The following is a 19,332-nucleotide window of genomic DNA, read 5'->3' on the forward strand; positions in this document are numbered from 1 at the left end:
AGCTCCCTAAGACTCCCAAGGTCAACAAGTGAATTAAAAATAAACTGACATCGCTGGTAACTCCAGAGAAGGGGCTCAGGTCCGTTAAATCCCAGGATCTATGATGATTATGGACTTCACTACCTTTATTAAAACCAACGAAGCTCTGGCCGGTGGGTTCAGTGGTTAGAGCGTGGGCCCACACCAAGGGTCATGGATACTACCAGGGTTGCAAGTTTGATCCCCCAGTCCCCCAAGGCGTGTGCCAAGATGTGGTCATTTCTTTCCCCCTCTGGAAAATATGTCCTTGTGTGAGGATTAACAACCCCCCCCCCCCCCAACACACACACACACACACACAAATACACACACACACACAAATACACACACCCTGAAATCCAGAGATCAGAAAATTGTGTCAATCCCATTGCTGCCAAATAGATTTACCTGGCCACACTCTTTTCCTTAATTCTATGGGGCTTCCCAAGGGTTTCTTATTTTTTGGCATGTGAAGGTCTGACTCAGCGCTTGGAGGACACACTGGGCTTGAAATTAGAGAACGGAGACGCAAAACCGTTCAGAGAGTGGCCCTTTCCCCTGGGAAAGGCTGTCACACGCCAAGTCTCCTCCCTCCGAGAAACCCGTTAACAGACCAGACGGGGTGGTGTCCAGCCCCCTCCTCCCCCGCCGCCAGTTCAGGCACCACAACCTGCTAGGCTATAAACGGAGGGCTGGGAGGGAGGGAGGGGACTTGCTAAAAATGTCAGCGGACTTCCCGGCCACTGGTGGGTCCCTAAGCCGCCGGCCCCTCCCCTTTTACCTCTTCCCCTTTCCACCCCTTCCTCTTCCCACCCGGGAGCCAGGCGGGCGGGTCCTTAGGAGCACAGCGCGCGCGAGGGGCCGCCCGCGAGCACCGGCTTCCGCACCTCCTGCCTGCCACGCGCCAGGTCCGCAAGCCCCGCGCCCGCCTCCCGCCCCCCCCCCCGCCCCCTTCGCCCCCCCTCCCCACGCTCCTCGCCCGCCGCCCCGCCTTGCGCCCCGGCCGTGCCCGCCCCGCGCGCCGGCGCCGCAGGAAGGAGCTGCCGGCTCCAGGCTAGCGGACCCGCACCATGCCCCGCATCGATGCGGACCTCAAGCTGGACTTCAAGGATGTCCTCCTGCGACCCAAGCGCAGCAGCCTCAAGAGCCGAGCAGAGGTGGGACGCTCCCAACGCCGCCTTGGGGTGGGCCGGCTTCTGGGTGGCGCGGGGCAGGTGGTGGAAGGAGGAGCAATGTGGCAATACCTCGCCTGCTTTTCTGGGTCTGAGGATGGCTGGGGTGCGACCTGGGCAAGCGGAAAGCCAGCTGGTTCCCTGCCAGGACCAGAGGTGTCTTCAGGGGGCCCAGCTGGGGCCTAGCCTTCTAAAGCTCGGTTGGGTGGGCCGGGAAGTCCATGTTAGAGCTAGACCGCAGAGGAGCAAGATCAAGTGGCCCAGTGAGGAGAGAGAATGGGGAGGCAGGACGGGTGCATTTAGGGGGAAGGACACAGTGGGGCCAGATCACAAAAGGAGGGGAGACACAACGGAAGAGACTTGTGATTTTGACGCTGCTTCTTAGTGTAGAAAACTGCTATTGGCTTAGTGTCAGGTCCAGCAGTAGCATTTCTTTAAAATATTTGAAAAACAGGGAAACTTCAGGGTTTACTCTCCGCGTTTCAGTGGCCTTGCTGGGAGGGAGGCTGGGACCCGTGCCTAGTGGCACCCTCCTTACTGGACAGCTGCCCAGTCCTAGCCAAGCGGAAAGCCCTGGGGTGCGGGCGTGGGGTTGGGGGGGCAAACTGGATCAAAGCTTGAAGAACAGGTGGAGACCGGACTGGAAATAGCCTCGGTGTGGGGGTTGGGATGCCCCTACTGGTGAGGAGGAAGGTCAACCTTTGAAGGTTAAACTAGCCGCACAGAAAGGCAGAGTCCCCCAGAGTGGTGTGTGCTGGTGACCATGGCTTTGCCTGGTCTGCCGGGAGCTAGAGAAGGAGGCGAGGGAGCTGGACTGGGCCTGGAGGCTGCGGCCACAGGAGCAAACAGGAGGAGGCTGAGCCAGCATGCTGCTCCTTACACCCCAGTCCAAAGACCAGAAATAAATCGGCCGGCTGCCCACCAATGCCCCAGCTCAACTGCAGTGCCTGGCACTGCCCGCCGAGGGCTTGTTTGGATTAGGGAGGCCTCCGGCTTTAGCCAAGGACCAGAACCAAGTCACCTTCTCAATCTCAAGCGGGAGGGTGGGTGGGCTGCGGCCAGAGAGGATGGAATAGGCAGGAGAGGAACGGTTAACCCTTGTCATGCCGGCCAGTTGGGGGACTGTGCCTGTTCTTCATGTTCATTCACGTGCTAAAGAGGGGGCAGACTTTTAAAGAAGAATAAACGGTTTGCACAGCCAGCCTGGGCTTCCCCAAGCATAAGCTGTGGTCAGTACCTAAGACCAGACTAAGACGAGATGCAGGGATTCTAGGCAGGCTAATAATTTGGTGTTCTCAATAGTCTCTCAATCAGCAGTTCTCAACCTGTGGGTCGCGACCCCTTTGGCGGTCGAACGACCCTTTCACAGGGGCCGCCTAAGACCATCCTGCATATCAGATATTTACATTATAATTCATAACAGTAGCAACATTACAGTGATGAAGTAGCAACGAAAATAATTTTATGGTTGGGTCACAACATGAGGAACTGTATTTAAAGGTCCAGAAGGTTGAGAACCACTGCTCTAAATATTTGTTCAGAACTCACCTAGTAGAGAGGAACTTTTAAGAAAAATTATATTTTTGAAACAAGGATATGTTTCATATTGTACGTATTTTCTGAACCAGGAAACATCTTGAGAAAGTAAAACATTTAGAATTTATGTAATAGAATGAATTACTCTTTCCCAGGGAAGAGTATGACATCATATATCATTTTGTTTGATAATTTGGGCTGATTGAAACTATTAATGACCCAGCCTCTGATGGCACCTTACAAGCTACATGTAAGCATTGCAATGAGAACGCTGTGTCCTAGGGAAAGGTTTTCATATTTCCAGTTTTGTGGGAGTTTGCCAGCTCAGTGCCAGGAAACCTGAGGTAACTGGCATTGCCTTTCCAATTGGTTCCTGTAATAGTTTAGCTCCCTGTTGCCCGAGGCAGCTGCCTGGCTGGCTACCCCTCACAATCAGACTGCCTGCTTCAGTGGTGTTGAGGGATGTAGTTAGTTAGGCCTAGGTCAAGCTAGGCTTCTGATCCCCTCTCAGTGTTTTCTCAGTTTGCTTGTGGATGCCTGACATGTTTTAGAGGCAGATTAAACTATTTTCATTGCACAATCAGATAGAAGCCAAATGTCTGCACCCTGGCAGGAGACATACCAGAATGCAAATTTGAAGCTCAATGGTAAATGACTGGTAAATGACCGGATTTTGAGCTGAATCAGAAAGCAGATTTGAGTGAAGCCAGGACAGAAAACATACCCCTGAGAGCAGAGTCTTGCCCAGAAGGGAGAGTTTTGACGGTTGACAAGATTGATCACTGCAACAGTGTTGCTAAGAGCCAGGCCTGGTGCTGATCATGGTGAGCAGGAAGTGGAGAGAAGGACAGAGTGTTCTCCCAGCCCAGAAGTTTGAGCACTTCTGCTGGGGCGTTTCCACAAGTGTCATATAAAATTGAATTTGATGTCACCTTCCAGAGGCAAAGGGTACAGGTGGGGATGACCCAGGTGGCCTTTCAGTGGTTGCACCAGCTGGGCAGTCATCTCTCAACTGGCCATCCATTCATTGCCTTTACCCACAAGACACTGTGGGCTGGGGCATTCATAGTTTTCAATCAAGCCCCTGGCACACAGAATAAAGTGCCACAGGGCTGTGTGGGGGCAGTCGAGTCATCTTTCCAGAGGAATTGACATGTTTGTTGACTAAGGCAAGACCTGGTCTTTTTGTTGTTCTTGTTAATCCTCGCGGAAGGATATTTTTTTTCCATTTATTTATTTATTTATTTATTTATTTATTTATTTATTTTTTAGAAGAAGAGAGAGAGGCGGGGACAGAGGAAAAGTGACATGAGAGAGACATCCGTTGGTTGCCTCCTGCATGCACCCCGACTGTGCCTGGGCAGGGATGGATCTTGCAACCCAGGTGTTGACTGGGAATCAAACCAACAGCCCTTAGGTATGCAGGGATGATGTTCTAATCACTGAGTCACACCAGCCAGAGCAAGACTTTGTCTTTATTGATAGATAGGGAAACTCAAATGCCCTTGATCCCCTGAGCACATAACCTCCTCGGGATCATTCCTGGCTCAGATGTCCCAACTTACTCCTTATGCCAGTAAGATATTTTCAAGAAACAAAACAAAACAAAAACTTATTAATGCAACTCGAACTTTGGAAGTCAGGTATTGAAGAGAATTTGCATCAGAGAATTGTCCACTTGTCCCAGGACAGGGAAAACAATGAGTGTGCAGTCTCTAGTTGTTTCTCCAGGGGTCCAGTGAGCAGAGTGCTGGTCCAGCCTGAGCAGTTCTCAGCCAGGGGGTGAGAGCAGGGCAGGTGGAGAGACTACCGGGCCGGGAAAAAAACAGTCTGGGTTGCAGTCCAAGCTCTGTCACAAATTATTTTATTGCCTTTGCCTTTGGGTCAGTTCCCCGGGGCTGCTGTGACAAAGCACCAGGCTGGGCGGTTTATGCAATAGATGTTTATTGTCTGCCAGTTCTGGAGGCTGGAAGTCCCAGGTCAAGGTGTTGGCAGGGTTGGTTTCTTCTGAGGCTGTGAGGGAACATCTGTTCCTGTCCCCTCTCTCTGGTGGTTTACAGACAATCTTCGGTGTTCCTTGGCTTGGAGATGCTTCACCTTGATCTCTGCCTTCATCTTCACAAAGCGTTCTCCCTTTCTGTGTGTCTGTGTCCAGATTTCCCCCTTTTAAAAGAACACCAGTCATATTGGCATGGGCCTTCCTGATGGGCTCATTTTACCTTGATCATCTGCAGAGACCCTATTTCCAAATAAGGTCAGTGGGTAAGACTTCAACATCTTTCGGGGGGACACAAACCATAACAGGTTTTCTCTGTAAAATTAGAGGGTGTGACTAGACTTGTTATTCACAGATGCCTCAGAATCATCTCAGAAGACACTCTGGAAATACATATCTTGTCCCCCAAAACAAAGGTTCTGATTTATTAAGTTTGAGGCATCCCAAGCATGTGTATTTTGGACATTGTCCTAAGATGACTCTCATGTGTGCGTGGATGCTCTGGACTGGCCACGGGAACCCCTTCCATTAGTGAAGCCTGTGGTTGTCTGGTAATGTGCAGCTGCGTGTGCTTCTCCTGAGACTGGATGGTGACACTTCCAGGGATCAGAGCCCATTCGGAGGGCTGGCCTGGGGCCCACCAAGCATTACTTGAAAATGGCTGGGGGCCAAAATGATGTTATTCTTGCCCTTTGCCCAGATGTTAATTTATTCTCCCCGTCCCCCGAATCACCCAAGGATATGTTTTTACTGATTTTAGAGGTAGGGGATGAGAGAAAGAGAGAGAGAGAGAGAGAGAGGAGAGAGAAACATCAATTCATTGCCTTCTCCACATGCCCTGAGTGGGGATCAAACCTGAAACCTGGGTATGTGCCCTGATTGGGAATTGACCCCACAAACTTTGGTGTGGTGGACGACACTCCAACCAACTGAGCCCCCCGGCCAGGGCTATTTATTTCACTTGAGCCAGTAGGACTTCAAAGGCCAAAGACTTTGTCCCTGTGCTTAGACTTGTGATCTACATTGAGACAGATAATGAACAAGGCAGTTAATAAGAGAATTGCTTTAATTAGTACCATCCACAGGTCAAGGCAAAAGGGCCTCCTGCCCCCTCCTCACTGGACAAAGCTGTGGGCTGTGCTGTTCCTTCTGGGCCCTCTCCCAGTACTCAGGATCCTGGATTTCCCTGCCCTTGTGACTTGTTGCTGATCCCAAGGCCTGCAAGGGTCTCTTTGCCAAGTGTGTTTTCTCAAGGGCCATCCGTGCTGCTGGTAGGCTTGCCTTTAACCTCAGAGAGTGGCCAAGTGGCAGGTGTTTGTGGGAATGGAGGTGTGTGTGGAATGTAATGTGTGGACTGGAGTGTCCATGTCCACACAGGATTTGGGTGGAAGGCAAGGGGATGTGCCTTGCAGGCCCGGCTGGCTCCCCATGACACCAGGTCCTGGTGCTTCCCAGGTCAGTAATGAAACTGTGTTTGTGAAGGTAGAAGAATAGAGCAAGATTCATGAAACAGCTTGCTAGCTTGACTTGCAATGAGGTGTTTAGGACTGTCATTAGAGGGCCTCAGTTTGTACTGGGCCTCAGTTTCGGGCCCTCTAATGCAGGCTGACTTGAATGAAGGTATGTTTAAAGGGCTGCAGGTGGGAGAGGGGAGGTTTATTACTTTATATTCCCTATCAAATTAGTTTAGCAGAGTGACAATTTAGAGGTGCTATATTTGGTGCATTGACCAGCTGTGGCAGATTAAATTCCAAGTTTTGTTCCTGGGAGACTGGAATTAGATATCTCTCTCAGTGAACAACTGGTCTGTTTTGTGTGTGTGTGTGTGTGTGTGTGTGTGTGTTGATAAGGATGGCAAGATCATCTTATTTATCACTTTTAGAATTAAGGATTGTATAGAACCTACTGTATGGAGAAGACTAGACATGAGGGGGAGAGTTCGTTGCCAAGGCTGACCATTCCCATGAAGAGCTCTCTTTTTTTGTGCACCGCCCATCGGTTTTGGAGTGCCTAAAAACCCATTGTGAGCAACACTGAGTGCAGGATAGCACCTCTCCCCATGCATCTTGGGAAGAGTGGAAGAGTAATTTGACACCAAGGAATTCTGATTTTTTTAAGCCCTGGAAGTCGAAATCCGAGGGCCATTAACCAACACAGAAGGTTGCAACAAATACGACCTCTTCAGTTATCTTTCAGAACCCAACTATGACTTGCTTCACTGAAGTAGAACCAAGAATCATAATGAAGAACTGGAGAAGGGATGACCTACCCCCTGTGCCCTGGCAGTGACAGCATCTCATTTCCCCTCACTGTTGCTGTTTAAGGTCCGTGTGGACGTACTTACAGCATCGTCCACCCAGGAAGCCAGGTGGACAGGGAGTCCTGTGTGGAGAAACAAGAGACATGAAAAAGCAAGGCGGCCTGAGATGTCCCATGGTGCTTTTTTGACATTTTGATAGCAAAGTGAAACTTGTCTCAAATGAAAAGAATAAAAGAAGGAACTAGATAAACACCGGCAGGAAATGGTTGTTGCGGGTATACTCAGGAAGGCCTGGATCCAGGGAGGTAGGCCCAGCTTATGATATACTCCTGTGTTTCTCTTGCTGGCTCTCCTCGGGGAAGTGCCTTCTTCCATCAGATCCAGCCAAGGAAACAAACTGCTTAATATTTAAAGCAGGGAATTTAATGCAAGACATCCTGACATTGCTGAGATGCCAAATGAGATATTGAGGCCCCCCAGAGGCTGGCAGCTGAGAGAAACCACTTCCAAAGCGGGGAAGGTGATCTTACTAGGCCCAGGGACTGAGATGGCTCTGAAAGCGGGAACGAAGATCCTGCAGGCCTCGGCAGAGGGGTCCTGAGAGAGCTACCCTGATTACACCCAGGCTCACTCTCCCCCACTTTCCTACCCAGTGACCCCCACTGGCTGAACCGGGACAGAAACCAACCTGGGGAATGGAGCCTGCAGGGGGCCTCCCTGTGATGGTACCTGGCAGGAGAAGGGTGAGGAATGGGTCTGCGAGCACACAGGCCTGCAGTCTGCCCCAGAAGTGGTTTTACTCTGCCAGCTCTGGATGAGCACCTAGCACACTGCTTTTGCTGAACCTGTCGTCATGGCCCAGCTCTCCTGATAGTAGTGGACTTAGTCCTCAGTGCCCTGACGCTGGAGTTGCATTGGTGGTGGAGGGCCCTCCCTCCAGCTGTTTGCGAGTCAGAGGAACAAGTGTTTATGTGCACAGATGGTTGCAGTGCACTCTCCCCAGCTCTTTGAAGAATTCTCCTAATTACAAAGCAGCTGAGAAGGCTGGAAGGTGAAGGGATCAATGGTTTGCAGCTCACTTGCAGGTGAATTTGGAGTGGAAGGGGAGAAGGGCAGGAGAGCCATGCTTGGCAGGGCAGAGTGGAATGGGTCTTCTCTGAGGGGGCGCTGATTGTCCAGTGTTGGGAAGTGAGGAAAGAGAACGTGTATGTGGGGTGTAGGGCTAGGATGAACCAGGCTGGGGACAGAGGAGGCAGTGCTATGGGAGAGGCTCCTGAAAGAGAGAACTTCAGATCCAGAGGCTGGATGGATGGCAGCAAATGCAGTGTCTGTGCTGGCACTCGAGGATGCTGAGGAGCCAAGTTCAGCTTTTGTACCTGGGTAACAGCCACTACTCGGTCTCCTCAGGGACTCTCCTGTCTTTGGGACATCTGGCCCAGCACTAAGCAAATCCAGGGGCAAAGGGACATACACTTCCTTTGTGTTCTTTCCATTTGCTTCTGATTCTAGAAAATCCCACCAATCATGCGAAGAGCAAACAGTTCTTTTTCCTTTTTGCCAATAGGTGGACCTGGAGCGGACCTTCACATTTCGAAACTCCAAGCAGACCTACTCAGGGATTCCCATCATTGTGGCCAACATGGACACTGTGGGGACATTTGAGATGGCAGCGGTGATGTCACAGGTAGGGCAGTGGGCTTTTTCCCTCGGCTGTTCGCACTGGACCGCTTGTCAGGAGCCCATCCTGGTCTTGTTCAGACACGGGGAAGATAGGAAAAGGGAGACACTTGGATCCTTGGCTGGGACTGAACTATTTAGTTCTGAGTCTGATCCTTGTGGGAGGCACTTCTTTTCTTCCCTGCTTTTCAATTAGAAAAAATGGGTGGAGTCTGGACTTTGCAGTCGGTGAGATGGCTGAGAGCCACATTCATTGCTTCCCTGAAGATGCCCGTGATAGTTTTGGAAATTAGAGCTACAGAAAGAAGGTGGACATTGTGCCATATTGTGAAGTTGGTTGAGTGCCATATTATGGAAGAGGGAGAGTGCCTTCAAATGAAGACGCAACTGCTTCGTATGCAGTCTGTGCTTAGCATTTGTTACATCGTGTAGAAAACACTCATTGAGCACTTTACTTGCCAAACACTGGGTATGATGATATAATGTTGTCACAGCTTCACCAGGTGGGTTCCTTTTACAGATGAGGAAACTGAGGCATAGAGGGAGAGGAGGGATAATTTGGCCCAGGGTGTTCAGCCAAGTGGAGACAAATTCAAGATTCAAACCCAGACAGACTCCAGAATAAGGGATTTGCCTGTCAATTTACACTGACAGATCACAGTGCAAGCGCAAGGCCCCCCTTTACCGGTTACCAGTCTAATGTCCTGTAAATGGAGTAGCTGGTATCCTGGCCTTGGGAAAAGTAAAGGAAAAGCTCTCTGTGGCCAGGACCTGTGTCTCACGCAGCTGTGTCTCAGGTGCAAGGCACTCTGTTCATCCGAGATGCAGACATCCACTTGTAATGTGCACAGGGTGTGCGCATCTATTTCCCCTGATAATCTTGCCAAGTGAAAAAAATCAATCCAATTAGTTGAAAGAGCTTCTGGCTGTGGGCAGCAAGTCTAACCTCAGGGGGTGCTGGGAGTCCTTATTAGCCAGTGATTAGCAGGAAGAGCTTCAAACAAATTATGAGCTCAAAACATGGCGTAGGAGGTGGTCTGTCTGACTCCACGATCTGTCAGTTGTATTATCTGTCAGCCCTCAGTCCCCACTGAGCTTTGGGCCAGAGGCTAATAAATTAATTGCTAAAGGAGTTTGTGTTTTTTTCCCTCCCCATCTGTTCCTTGCTCTTGCTCTGTGATCTGCCATTGCTACTAATGAATTATGTATTCGTGTAAAAGTGGGTGGAATCAGGGAGCAATAAATAGCCCTGGTTAATTCACATACCAGTTTATTACTCTGTGAAAAACATACACCTTCTTATGCTCTTCCCATTTTCATGGGAAAGCCTCCCCATTAATGAGACAGAATACACTGAAATAGCTCCCCATGCGTGGGTACTATGCAGTTTCTATTTCTGGGATCCATTGAGTTAGTGCAAGTGGATGAAGTCATGGAATTTTAGAATGGGAAACTGTGGATGGAGAAAAGCACCAGAGAAGTGATGAGGCCCTGGTGTAGGGGAAGGACCCTGAGCTCTGCAGTCAGATTTGAGTTTGATTCTGCCTTTGCCCCTTACTGGCCAAGCAATTGTGAAATTTCTTACATTTAAACTTCTTAAGCTCTTTTCTGCCCACAAAGCTAATATTAGTGTACAAAATTGTGAGAAGTAAATGAAATAATGTATGCAAACTGCTTGCACGAGGTGGGTACTCAATAAATGCCAGGTTGATAGTCATAGACTTCCTATTATAATTTATATAATTTCCTTCCTTAGGGATACACACTGCCTGATGGGTTTAGCTTTTAGCAAGAAATGCTTAGGTTGTGACCACAAGGAAAAGCTTTCAGGTATAAGCTGAGGTTCTCTCAGGTTGGCTAAGCAGAATTGGCCTTAAGGAGGCCCTTCTTATGGGCAGGGGACCTGCTCTTGGCCTAATGCAGGTGGTCAGCGGGACAGGGCTCAGAACTCTCCCTCTTCCCTCCCCTGCCTCCTGGCAGAGCCTCTTAAATACTGATTGTGGTATTTTCTGATAAGATTAGAATGGAAAAATCCTTTTGTGATTTCACTGGCTTCACCTTTGACTGTTTTTGGCTCCTAGGAGCATATTCAAAGCTAATTAAACGTGACTGGCAGGAACCTCCAATGCTTTTGTATGGTTGGCTCACCCCCGCCTCTCCACCTTACGGAGGAAGGAGGCTCACTTGACTTTTCATCCTAATGGTGCTTTTTGTTTCCTAGCACTCCATGTTTACAGCAATTCACAAGCATTACACCCTGGACGACTGGAAGCTCTTTGCCACTGATCACCCAGAATGCCTGCAGGTATTTGTTGCAAAGGGTAGAAAATCTTTGGGGTTGTCCAAAGGATTTGAATCAGCGGCGGATAGACACACACCCACCCCCCCACACACACACCCCTGAGAGAGACCTGGGTAACCTCAGTAGTGGTGCTCTAGCCCTTCGTTGTTGCTAGGAATTTGCCAAGGAAATCTGTTCTGTATCCTGTTTTGAAAGTATTAGGATTTACTTGCAAGGAGTATCTGTGTTTTTCCCTTGAAAGGTGAAGTGTTCTGGTATGAGGGCTTGGGGAAGACCTCTGCTTCCTGCCCGGGGTAGATCCAATCCAAACATTCCTTCTGGATGTAGGAAAACCTTCTAATTGTAGCAGCTTGTTTTGGTGTTGAATAAACAGTATGCCTGCTAGGAGGGCTATAATTAAAAGACAGAGAGTTACTAGTGTTGGCGTGGATGTGAAGAGATTGGAACCCTCCTGTATTGCTGGTGGGAATGTAAAATGGTGCCATTGCTTTGGAAAAAAGTTTGGCAGTTCCTCAAAAAGGTTAAATTATAAGAGTTACCATATGACTCAGCAATTCCAGTCTTAGTTATAGGCCTGAGAGAAATAAAAAAAAAAAATGTCCACACCAAAACGTATACAGAGATGTGCATAGCAGCACTGTTCATAATAGCCAAAAGGTAGAAGCTAGCCAGATATCCACCAACTAACTGATGAATGAAAACTGATATATCCACACAATGGAATGTTATTCAACTATAAAAAGTACTGACACATCTACAGCTGGATGAGCCTTGAAAACACTTTGCTAAGTGAAAAAGCCAGATACAAAAGGCCACATATGTGATTGTTTACATGAACCATCAAGAAGGCAAACCTCTAGAGACAGAAAGTAGATTAATGGTTGCTTGAGGGATGGGAGGGTTGGAGGGCGAGGCCTAAAAGGAGTGAGAGTTTCCTTTTGGGGTAGTGAGAATGTTGTACCATTGATTATGATGGTGGTTGCACTGCTCTGAATGTACTAAAAACCATTGAACTGTGGGCTTTAAATGGGTGAATTGGATGGTATGTGATTTTCATCTCAATAAAGCTGTTATTATTTTTTAAGGGCAATTTGAAAATAACAAAAAGCCCCACTCTGATGTGCCTGAGTTCCCTCCTGGCACATGGTTGGTTCGGAGCCAGGGCCAGCAGAGCACCGCCTTGCCTTGGAGACACTCTCCTCTGATCAGATTACCTTGATTGCAAAATGACTTCACAGTGGGGGGCGTTTGAGGTTGCGCTGGCTTTTTTTTTTTTTTTTTGCTATGTTTTCATTATGTGTGGATTTTGATTAGTGAGAAGGTGGTTTTGGAGATAAAATTATTCTGGCTCAATAGAAAATTCTTCCTTTTTGACATATTGTGTTCAGAAGAACTATACTTGTTTCACCTCCTCTCTCCCTCTTCTCTGTTGGAAGTCGGGAAGGCAATGACTTTGGGGCCATGTGTGGTTGATTGGAACCTTAGCTTTCATGAAGGAGTGAGGTCATTTTACCTATTACCCAGCCCCCACCAAACTAAAGGCTGATTTTTCTGAAAAGGGAAAAGGTTAAAAACAGCAGCACTGGGAGAGACGGAAATGGAGGGGAAAATAAAAAAGCTCTCGTGGGAGGGAAAAGATGTGTGGGTTGTGCCGCCTGGTCACACTGCCAACAGGAGTGAAAAGAGAGTAAACCCAGGAAATGAGTCAGCATGAATCCTGTTGCAGTTCTCTTACAACCACTGGGCTGTAGCTACATCGTTGTGATTTTTTGGAGGGAATAACAAGGATATTAATATATGTCTCTCCTCTGTGGTTTATGGACTAGAGATAACAAATTAAAATATTCTTATAAAGGTGAGATGCCAACTCTGAGGCATAAATTACTAAACACAGAGGTCTTTTCCCAAAGAGCATCTTTCCGAGGAGCCGGTGGGCGGGTTGGAGGGTGCTGGTGCTGTGGGGTTTGGGGAGGGGGTCACGGAGGGGGTGCGGTGGCTTCAGATGTAAACACATCCAAGTGCAGTTGGGGAATGATGCTTTCAGGCTCCTTTGTTCTTAGCCCTTTTAATAGGAACTCTGAGATTTGCAGCTCTCTGGGTTACGATCTGCATGTTGTGTTAGTATTGTATTGGGAGTAGAAATGAAAATAGAAAAGGGTTTTAGACACCTTTCCCTCCCTCCTCCTGAGCCCCAGAGCGAGATGCTGGGGGTGATGGCCACAGTGTGGGCGTCAGGAGGCCCGAGTTGACTGGCCTCCCCATCATTCTTCCTGCCTCTCCTCTCCGCCAGGAGGAGGAGAATTCGCACCAATGGTTCCACAATTCAGAGTCCCACATAGAGAGCCAAGGACACGTGAATGAACGCCATGGACAAGGTTTCCTGGCTACGTAAAACACTGTTGGCTAGAACCGTTCGTGGCTGAGGGCCAGGGCCAAGGATACATGCAGTTTAATGGTGGGAAAGAGCAGGGGCAGAGTTTAGATGACGTGAGGAAGGGATTCCTTCACCTCTGCTGCTGCCTGGTTCTCCAGCAGGGCCACTCTGTGCGGGTTCGATCAGGGTGACTGACCTCCGAGGGCCACTGTACTGTCCCAGAACAGGTGAGTGGTTGGAGGCAGGGTCTGGCTTCTGAAGACTTCTCACTGTCCATGTCTCGCCCTCTTGGTTTCTGTTCGGTACAGCACGTAGCCGTGAGCTCCGGCAGTGGGAAGCATGACCTGGAAAAGATGAGCAGCATCCTGGAAGCTGTGCCACAGGTTAAGTTTATTTGCCTGGATGTGGCCAATGGCTATTCCGAGCACTTTGTGGAATTCGTGAAACTCGTCCGTGCCAGATTTCCAGAGCACACCATTATGGTAGGTACGGTGGAACCTTCCGGAGCTGGGGAAGCAGGGAGGGGTGCCCGGTGCGTCAGGGGAGCTAGATGCTCTGCAGAGCTTTCGGTGCCTTCTCATTGGAAGACTGGTTGAAAACCCCCGGGCACAATGGAAGCTGTGGAAGATCTGAAACCTGGCTCTCCTCTGTGAAAAGTGCAGTCCAGGCCAGCAGCGCAGGGTGTGGCTCCTTACCTCTGCTTAATATCGTCACATGTTTCTTACCCTGTGACACCTTTAAACAAAGGTCTGTGTCACCTTAACAAAGAACAATTTGTTTTTTTTTCAAATTATAAGAACAAGTTTATTTAGAAAGTGACAGAGGTAGTAGAAGTGAGCCAGCTGGGCTGCGTAGGCTCAGGAAACAAGTTACAGAGGCAGAAGAAGGGCGCCTAGGAGCTGAGAGAGAGAAAGGCAGAGGTCACCACATGCCTGGGGGAGAGATGGAAGGGAAGGGAGGGAGAGCCAAAGAGCACATTCTTACGAATGAAAAACCCACTGTAACGGCTTCAGGGTAACCTGCTTCTGCCAGCCGCGCCCACCCCTCCTTACAGTAGCAGGCTCTCCTGTGAGAGCTGAGTCCACAGTAGGAACATTTCACAGTTGTCAGCTGTTACTTGTAAATCATTTGGTGTGTTGTTTTATCTAGGATCTTTATTCTTGACCTTTCCTACCTTTTTTGTAATTTCCTAACCATCAGTACCTTCATTACTTAGAATATGTATTTGTTATTGCTGGGAAGTGTGGATTTTCAGGAAAAGGAACTAGAAACTCTAAAGTTAAATTTGGGCTTTTGGGAAATCTATATTGTAGTTACGTGTGTCTTTACTGGTCTTAATTAACATGGCAATTATAGCTTGGCCACTAGATGAGCTACCTAAATCTCCTTTTTAAATCGTGTGTTCCTCACATTTGATCATTGTATTGAAGTTGGGAGACAGGAGTTATTTCTATTGGTGGAGTTAACTCTTCTGTTAAGAATTTCCAAGGATTTTTAAGATAAGTATTTTTATGTTTTCCAATCACATGAGAAGAAAGGATCAAGAATTGTCCCAAAGTCAACCAGCTGTATGGAGTCACAAGCTGGGTGGGAAACAACAAGATTCATTTTACCTTCCGTAAAAGTGCTACCAATGTCGTTGCTTTTTTTTTTTTTTGATAAGAGTAATAGCATTTATTGAGTGCCTACTGTGTTCCAGAAGGTTTACATCTTTTCCCCCACTTCTTCTTCACGTCTTTGTAAAGAGTAAAAACTGTTGTCCCAAACTTACCACAGATGAGGAATTCTCACCCAAGGATATGTTTATTGAATTTTAGAGAGAGGAAGGGGGAAGAGAGAGAGAAATATCATGAACCCAAAACCTAGGTATATACCCTGACCAGGAATCGAACCCACAGCCTTTTGGTGTAGGAGATGATGCTCCAACCAACTGAGCCACCTGGCCAGTGCCAGATGAGGAGTGTTAAGCTCTTATTTCATTTTTTTAAAATATATTTTTTATTGATTTCAGAGAGGAAGGAAGAGGGAGGGAGAGAAACATCAATGATGAGAGAGAATCATTGACTGGCTGCTTCCTGCACGCCCCTTTCTGGGTATTGAGCCCACAACCCAAGTGTGTGCCCTTGACTGGAATAGAACCTGGGACCCTTCAATCTGCAGGCCGGCGCTCTATCCACTGAGCAAAACCAGCCAGGGCTTATTTCATTCTTATACTTTGGGATTTTCACAAGGTCACAGCAGCATTAAGCAGCAAAGCTGGGATTTGAAGCCAGGTTGTTCTGAATGCGACACCCATGGTCTACCCTTGAGGCTGCTTAATGTGCCCATCCTCGTTAACTTTAGTGATGAGGCTCCTTTCTTCCATTAGGGGCCCAGTGGTTGGCAAACTGTGGCTTAGCAAACCGCGGCTTGCGAGCCACATGCGGCTCTTTGGCCCCTTGAGTATGGCTCTTCCACAAAATACCGACTTCTGCGCATGGGCCACGAAGTTTCAATCCACTGTATGTGTGCGCCCACACGTGGTATTTTGTGGAAGAGCCACATTCAAGGGGCCAAAGAGCCGCATGTGGCTCACGAGTCGTGGTTTGCCGACCACAGCACTAGGCCATGTGCATGTGAGCAATTTCCTGCTCCCCGTTCTAATGAGGTTGACCTTGTATGTTTGTACTGGAGGGTGACCCTGTATCATGACCCAAGGATAGGAGGTCAGGGGCCTCAACTGTCTCTTTTACCCCCAACCATCTGGGGTAACTGTTTCTTAGGAAGAGAAAATGGAAAGCTGGACTCCAGGGAGGGCAGACGCCCTGCCCCAGCTAGACCTGGGAGCCCTCATCAGCATTTCGTATTAAACAAAAATTCTGTGAAACAACAGCAGGGTGGTAGAAAGAGCATGGCACATATTTGTTGACTAGGAGAGGAGTCTTTTGTTTTTTCTTCTGGAGAATGAGGAATAAGGCAGGCCCAGGTGGCTGCTGACATTCTTATCTGAGGTGGTGGATCTGATCTTTCCAGAGATTTCCATTTCACCTCTAGTGTTTTTGTTGCTTTTTCATCCTCACCTGAGGAGGGGTGTGTATGTATATATATTTGTTTATTTAAAGAGAGGGAGGGAGGGAGGGAGAGAGAGAGAGAGAGAGAGAGAGAGAGAGAGAGAGAGAGAGAGAACCGATGTAAGCGAGAAACATCGATTAGTTGCCTCCTGAATTGCCCCAACTAGGGAACAAACCTAGGTATGTGTCCTGACCAGAAATCGAACCCACACCTTTTGGGTATATGGGATAACCAGGCCAGGGCCCTGTGGAGTTTTAATGGCCCTGCAGATACAAAGGACTAAGAAACTTGGGAAGTTATGCTTTATGTCTACTGGGTTTGGGTATAAGTGTTAGCTATGAATGTTTAGGAATCAGAAATTTCATCGATTTAATGAGTCAACCTTGTGGCTTCAGTTCTTTTTTTTAGTATTTCTTGTATTAAATAGTGAGCTATGACCTACATACGGAAAAGTGCATAACACATGGAGGTTTCATAGTCATAAAGTAGCAGTCCCTCAGTTGTTTCCCTTAGTGTAATACCCTCTAGGTTCATCCATACGCTAAAATTCATATGGACCTACAAAAGACCACAAATGATCATACCTTGAGGCAGAAGAACAAAAGTGGAGGCGTCATACTCTCCAGGTCTCTGGGCTTCAGAAAACTAAGTACACCTTTTGAATATGAATCAAGCAGGCTAATGATCAGTAGCAGCTATCTGCAAACTGGCAGGTGAGGTGATAGTGGTATAATTAAACTGTATCATTAAAATTCATTGTTGAATGGTGTTTGTTTATTCAATGTTATAAATAGCCACCCCAAAAATCCAAGAGGGAAAAAATATACTTCAAGTGCAAAAGGTCTATAGCATTGAAGGAAAAAAATCACCTTTTTTCTTCCTTTCCCTTTTATTAACTTTATAATTTAAAAAGTAATGAGGTTTGAAAGAAAGGGAATATGGCTATCGGTACATGTATATAAAAAATAACAATTGGTGTACTCAGAGGGCCAGCTGGTGTCCTACAAATTCATTACCAGAAAATCCCTTGAACGTACATATCTGTGCATGTTACTCCTCATAGCAATGATCTACAATTCAATGTCTGCACTTTTAGTACAGTCAATACATTTGCTGATGCAAAATAGTCACTTCTGTCAGCAATGCCAAATACAGTGTTATTTAAAAAGTACCCCCCTGGCAGGAATGGGTCAGTGGGTAGAGCATCGGCCTGTAGACTGAAGAATCCTGAGTTCGATTCGGCCAAGGGCACATGCCTGGGTTGCGGGCTCCCTAGTGGGGGCCGTGCAGGAGGCAGCCGATCAATGATTCTCTTTCTTGATTGATATTTCTATCTCTCTCTCTCCCTCACCCTTCCTCTCTGAAATCAATAAAAAGATTAAAAAAATAAAAGTACCTATCAAAAACGTGTGGATAGTACAAGCATGAACTAAGATGCTCGAGAACGGAAACCAACACCAGTTCTCTCACTGACCACACTGATGTGTTTCAGGGCCTGTTTGTAAAAAGCACTGCGACTAGAGTTTAGGGTCAGTGTGCATAAACGTTAAGGACCAGTAGCCAATAACAAAGGTCTAATAATTCCTTACCTATAGGTATTCTAGCCACTTTTCCAAATGCAACTGATTTTCCTTAAGAAAAATAAGGCAACTGATTCATGTATTTCATACTGCATTCTTTTAAATGAAAATAAACAACTTATTTAACTGCTTATTTTAGCACTGAGATGAGTGTCATGCAGTTTTGTAAAAATGTAATTATTTAAATTGTGAATAGGTTGGAATCAGTCTTAATGCAAACGTTCTCCAGTTAATTTATTTTGGGTGAAGGTTGGTGTGAGTGTGTGTGTGTGTGTGTGTGTGTGTGTGTGTGTGTGTGTTGGGGGTCAGGGGGGCTTTGTGCTAGCAGGCCTGACTCTTCTTCCCTCACTGGGTTATAAGGCAGAAATCTCCATTCAGGGTCTGCCTTTAGTCATTTCACTCCTGTCTTGTAGAATTCAGAAGGCTGAATTTTTTGACCCCGCTTTACTTCTTATTGAAAAAAAAAAAAAAAAAATTCAAAAAAGAGAGAAAAGAAACCCATTGGAGCCCCCACCCAGAGCTTTCCATTTGCATGCTCCGGACAGTTGGCCATGAGTTGTAGCTCCCAGCTGGCCCCACTGAGAGCTGAGCAAGCTGCCTGTGTCCCACCCATCAGGCAAGCACCAGGGACAGAGGGCAGTGCAGGGAGGGGCCAGGCTGGGAGGACAAGGAAAAGGGGGTTGTTGCCAGTGCGGAGCCTGCAGGTTGCTCTGGGGGATGAGTCTGGGAGGGGGCGATGGGTGCTGAGTTCCCACGGCCCTCTGGGCAGCCACCAACAGCAAGTGCCTCTCCAGCGCCTGCTGGCTGGCCCAGGTTGTGCTCTTGGTGTTCTTGTTGGTTTCCCCAGCAATGACCAGGAGACTTTGGCAAGGTGGGTGTTTATTCCTCAGCCATTCTTCGCCTGCGCTGACCCCTGAAATCTGTGATTCATTTGGAAACCCCCAATGCTCTTAGCGTCCCCAGTTCTTGGAAACAGCTTCTCTTACAGCTTTGGCGGCATTGTGAGGATGCAATACCGTTTGTCCAGTGCTCTGGACTGAAAGGAATAGAATAGGGGCGCTGAGTGTTACGATTGTTACAGTGCAGGGAGCAGAAAGGGTGCTCAGAAATGCCCTTGGCAGAGGCTGGCATTCCAGGGTCTGCGTCGGGAGCGAGGGCTTGTTGCTCCCTTTGCCCAGTGCGCCCTGGGTTTTCATGTACAGCATTTTCTCTTGCCTTTCACCTCGGGTGGGCGAGCCTTGCCACATGTAAGGAGGAGGAAGCAGGGAAGTTCACAGAATATCTTTGGCAGAAAAGGGTCCCCTAGGGGGCTGGCTGTTAGAAGAGTGTAACAAGTGGGTAGATTCTAGGTGCTGTGGGAAAAGAC

General features: G+C 47.9%; 1 protein-coding gene across 2 annotated transcripts in view; it reads left to right on the forward strand.

Annotated features, from left to right (window-relative positions):
- The first annotated feature begins 840 nt into the window (after positions 1 to 840).
- Positions 841 to 19,332, forward strand: part of GMPR (guanosine monophosphate reductase) — a 43,017-nt gene continuing 24,525 nt past the window's right edge. The window contains exons 1-4 of one of the 2 annotated variants that reach the window (XM_081087724.1): positions 841 to 1,175; positions 8,547 to 8,666; positions 10,881 to 10,964; positions 13,644 to 13,817. In XM_081087724.1, coding sequence (XP_080943850.1) covers positions 1,089 to 1,175; positions 8,547 to 8,666; positions 10,881 to 10,964; positions 13,644 to 13,817 — 465 coding nt within the window. In that variant the 5' untranslated portion in view covers positions 841 to 1,088. The remainder of the gene's footprint in view (positions 1,176 to 8,546; positions 8,667 to 10,880; positions 10,965 to 13,643; positions 13,818 to 19,332) is intronic. The other variant, XM_081087725.1, reaches the window with a different exon arrangement.

The sequence above is a fragment of the Myotis nattereri genome, assembly GCF_964212035.1.
Source record: "Myotis nattereri genome assembly, chromosome: 3".
Classification (NCBI taxonomy): Eukaryota; Metazoa; Chordata; class Mammalia; order Chiroptera; family Vespertilionidae; genus Myotis; species Myotis nattereri.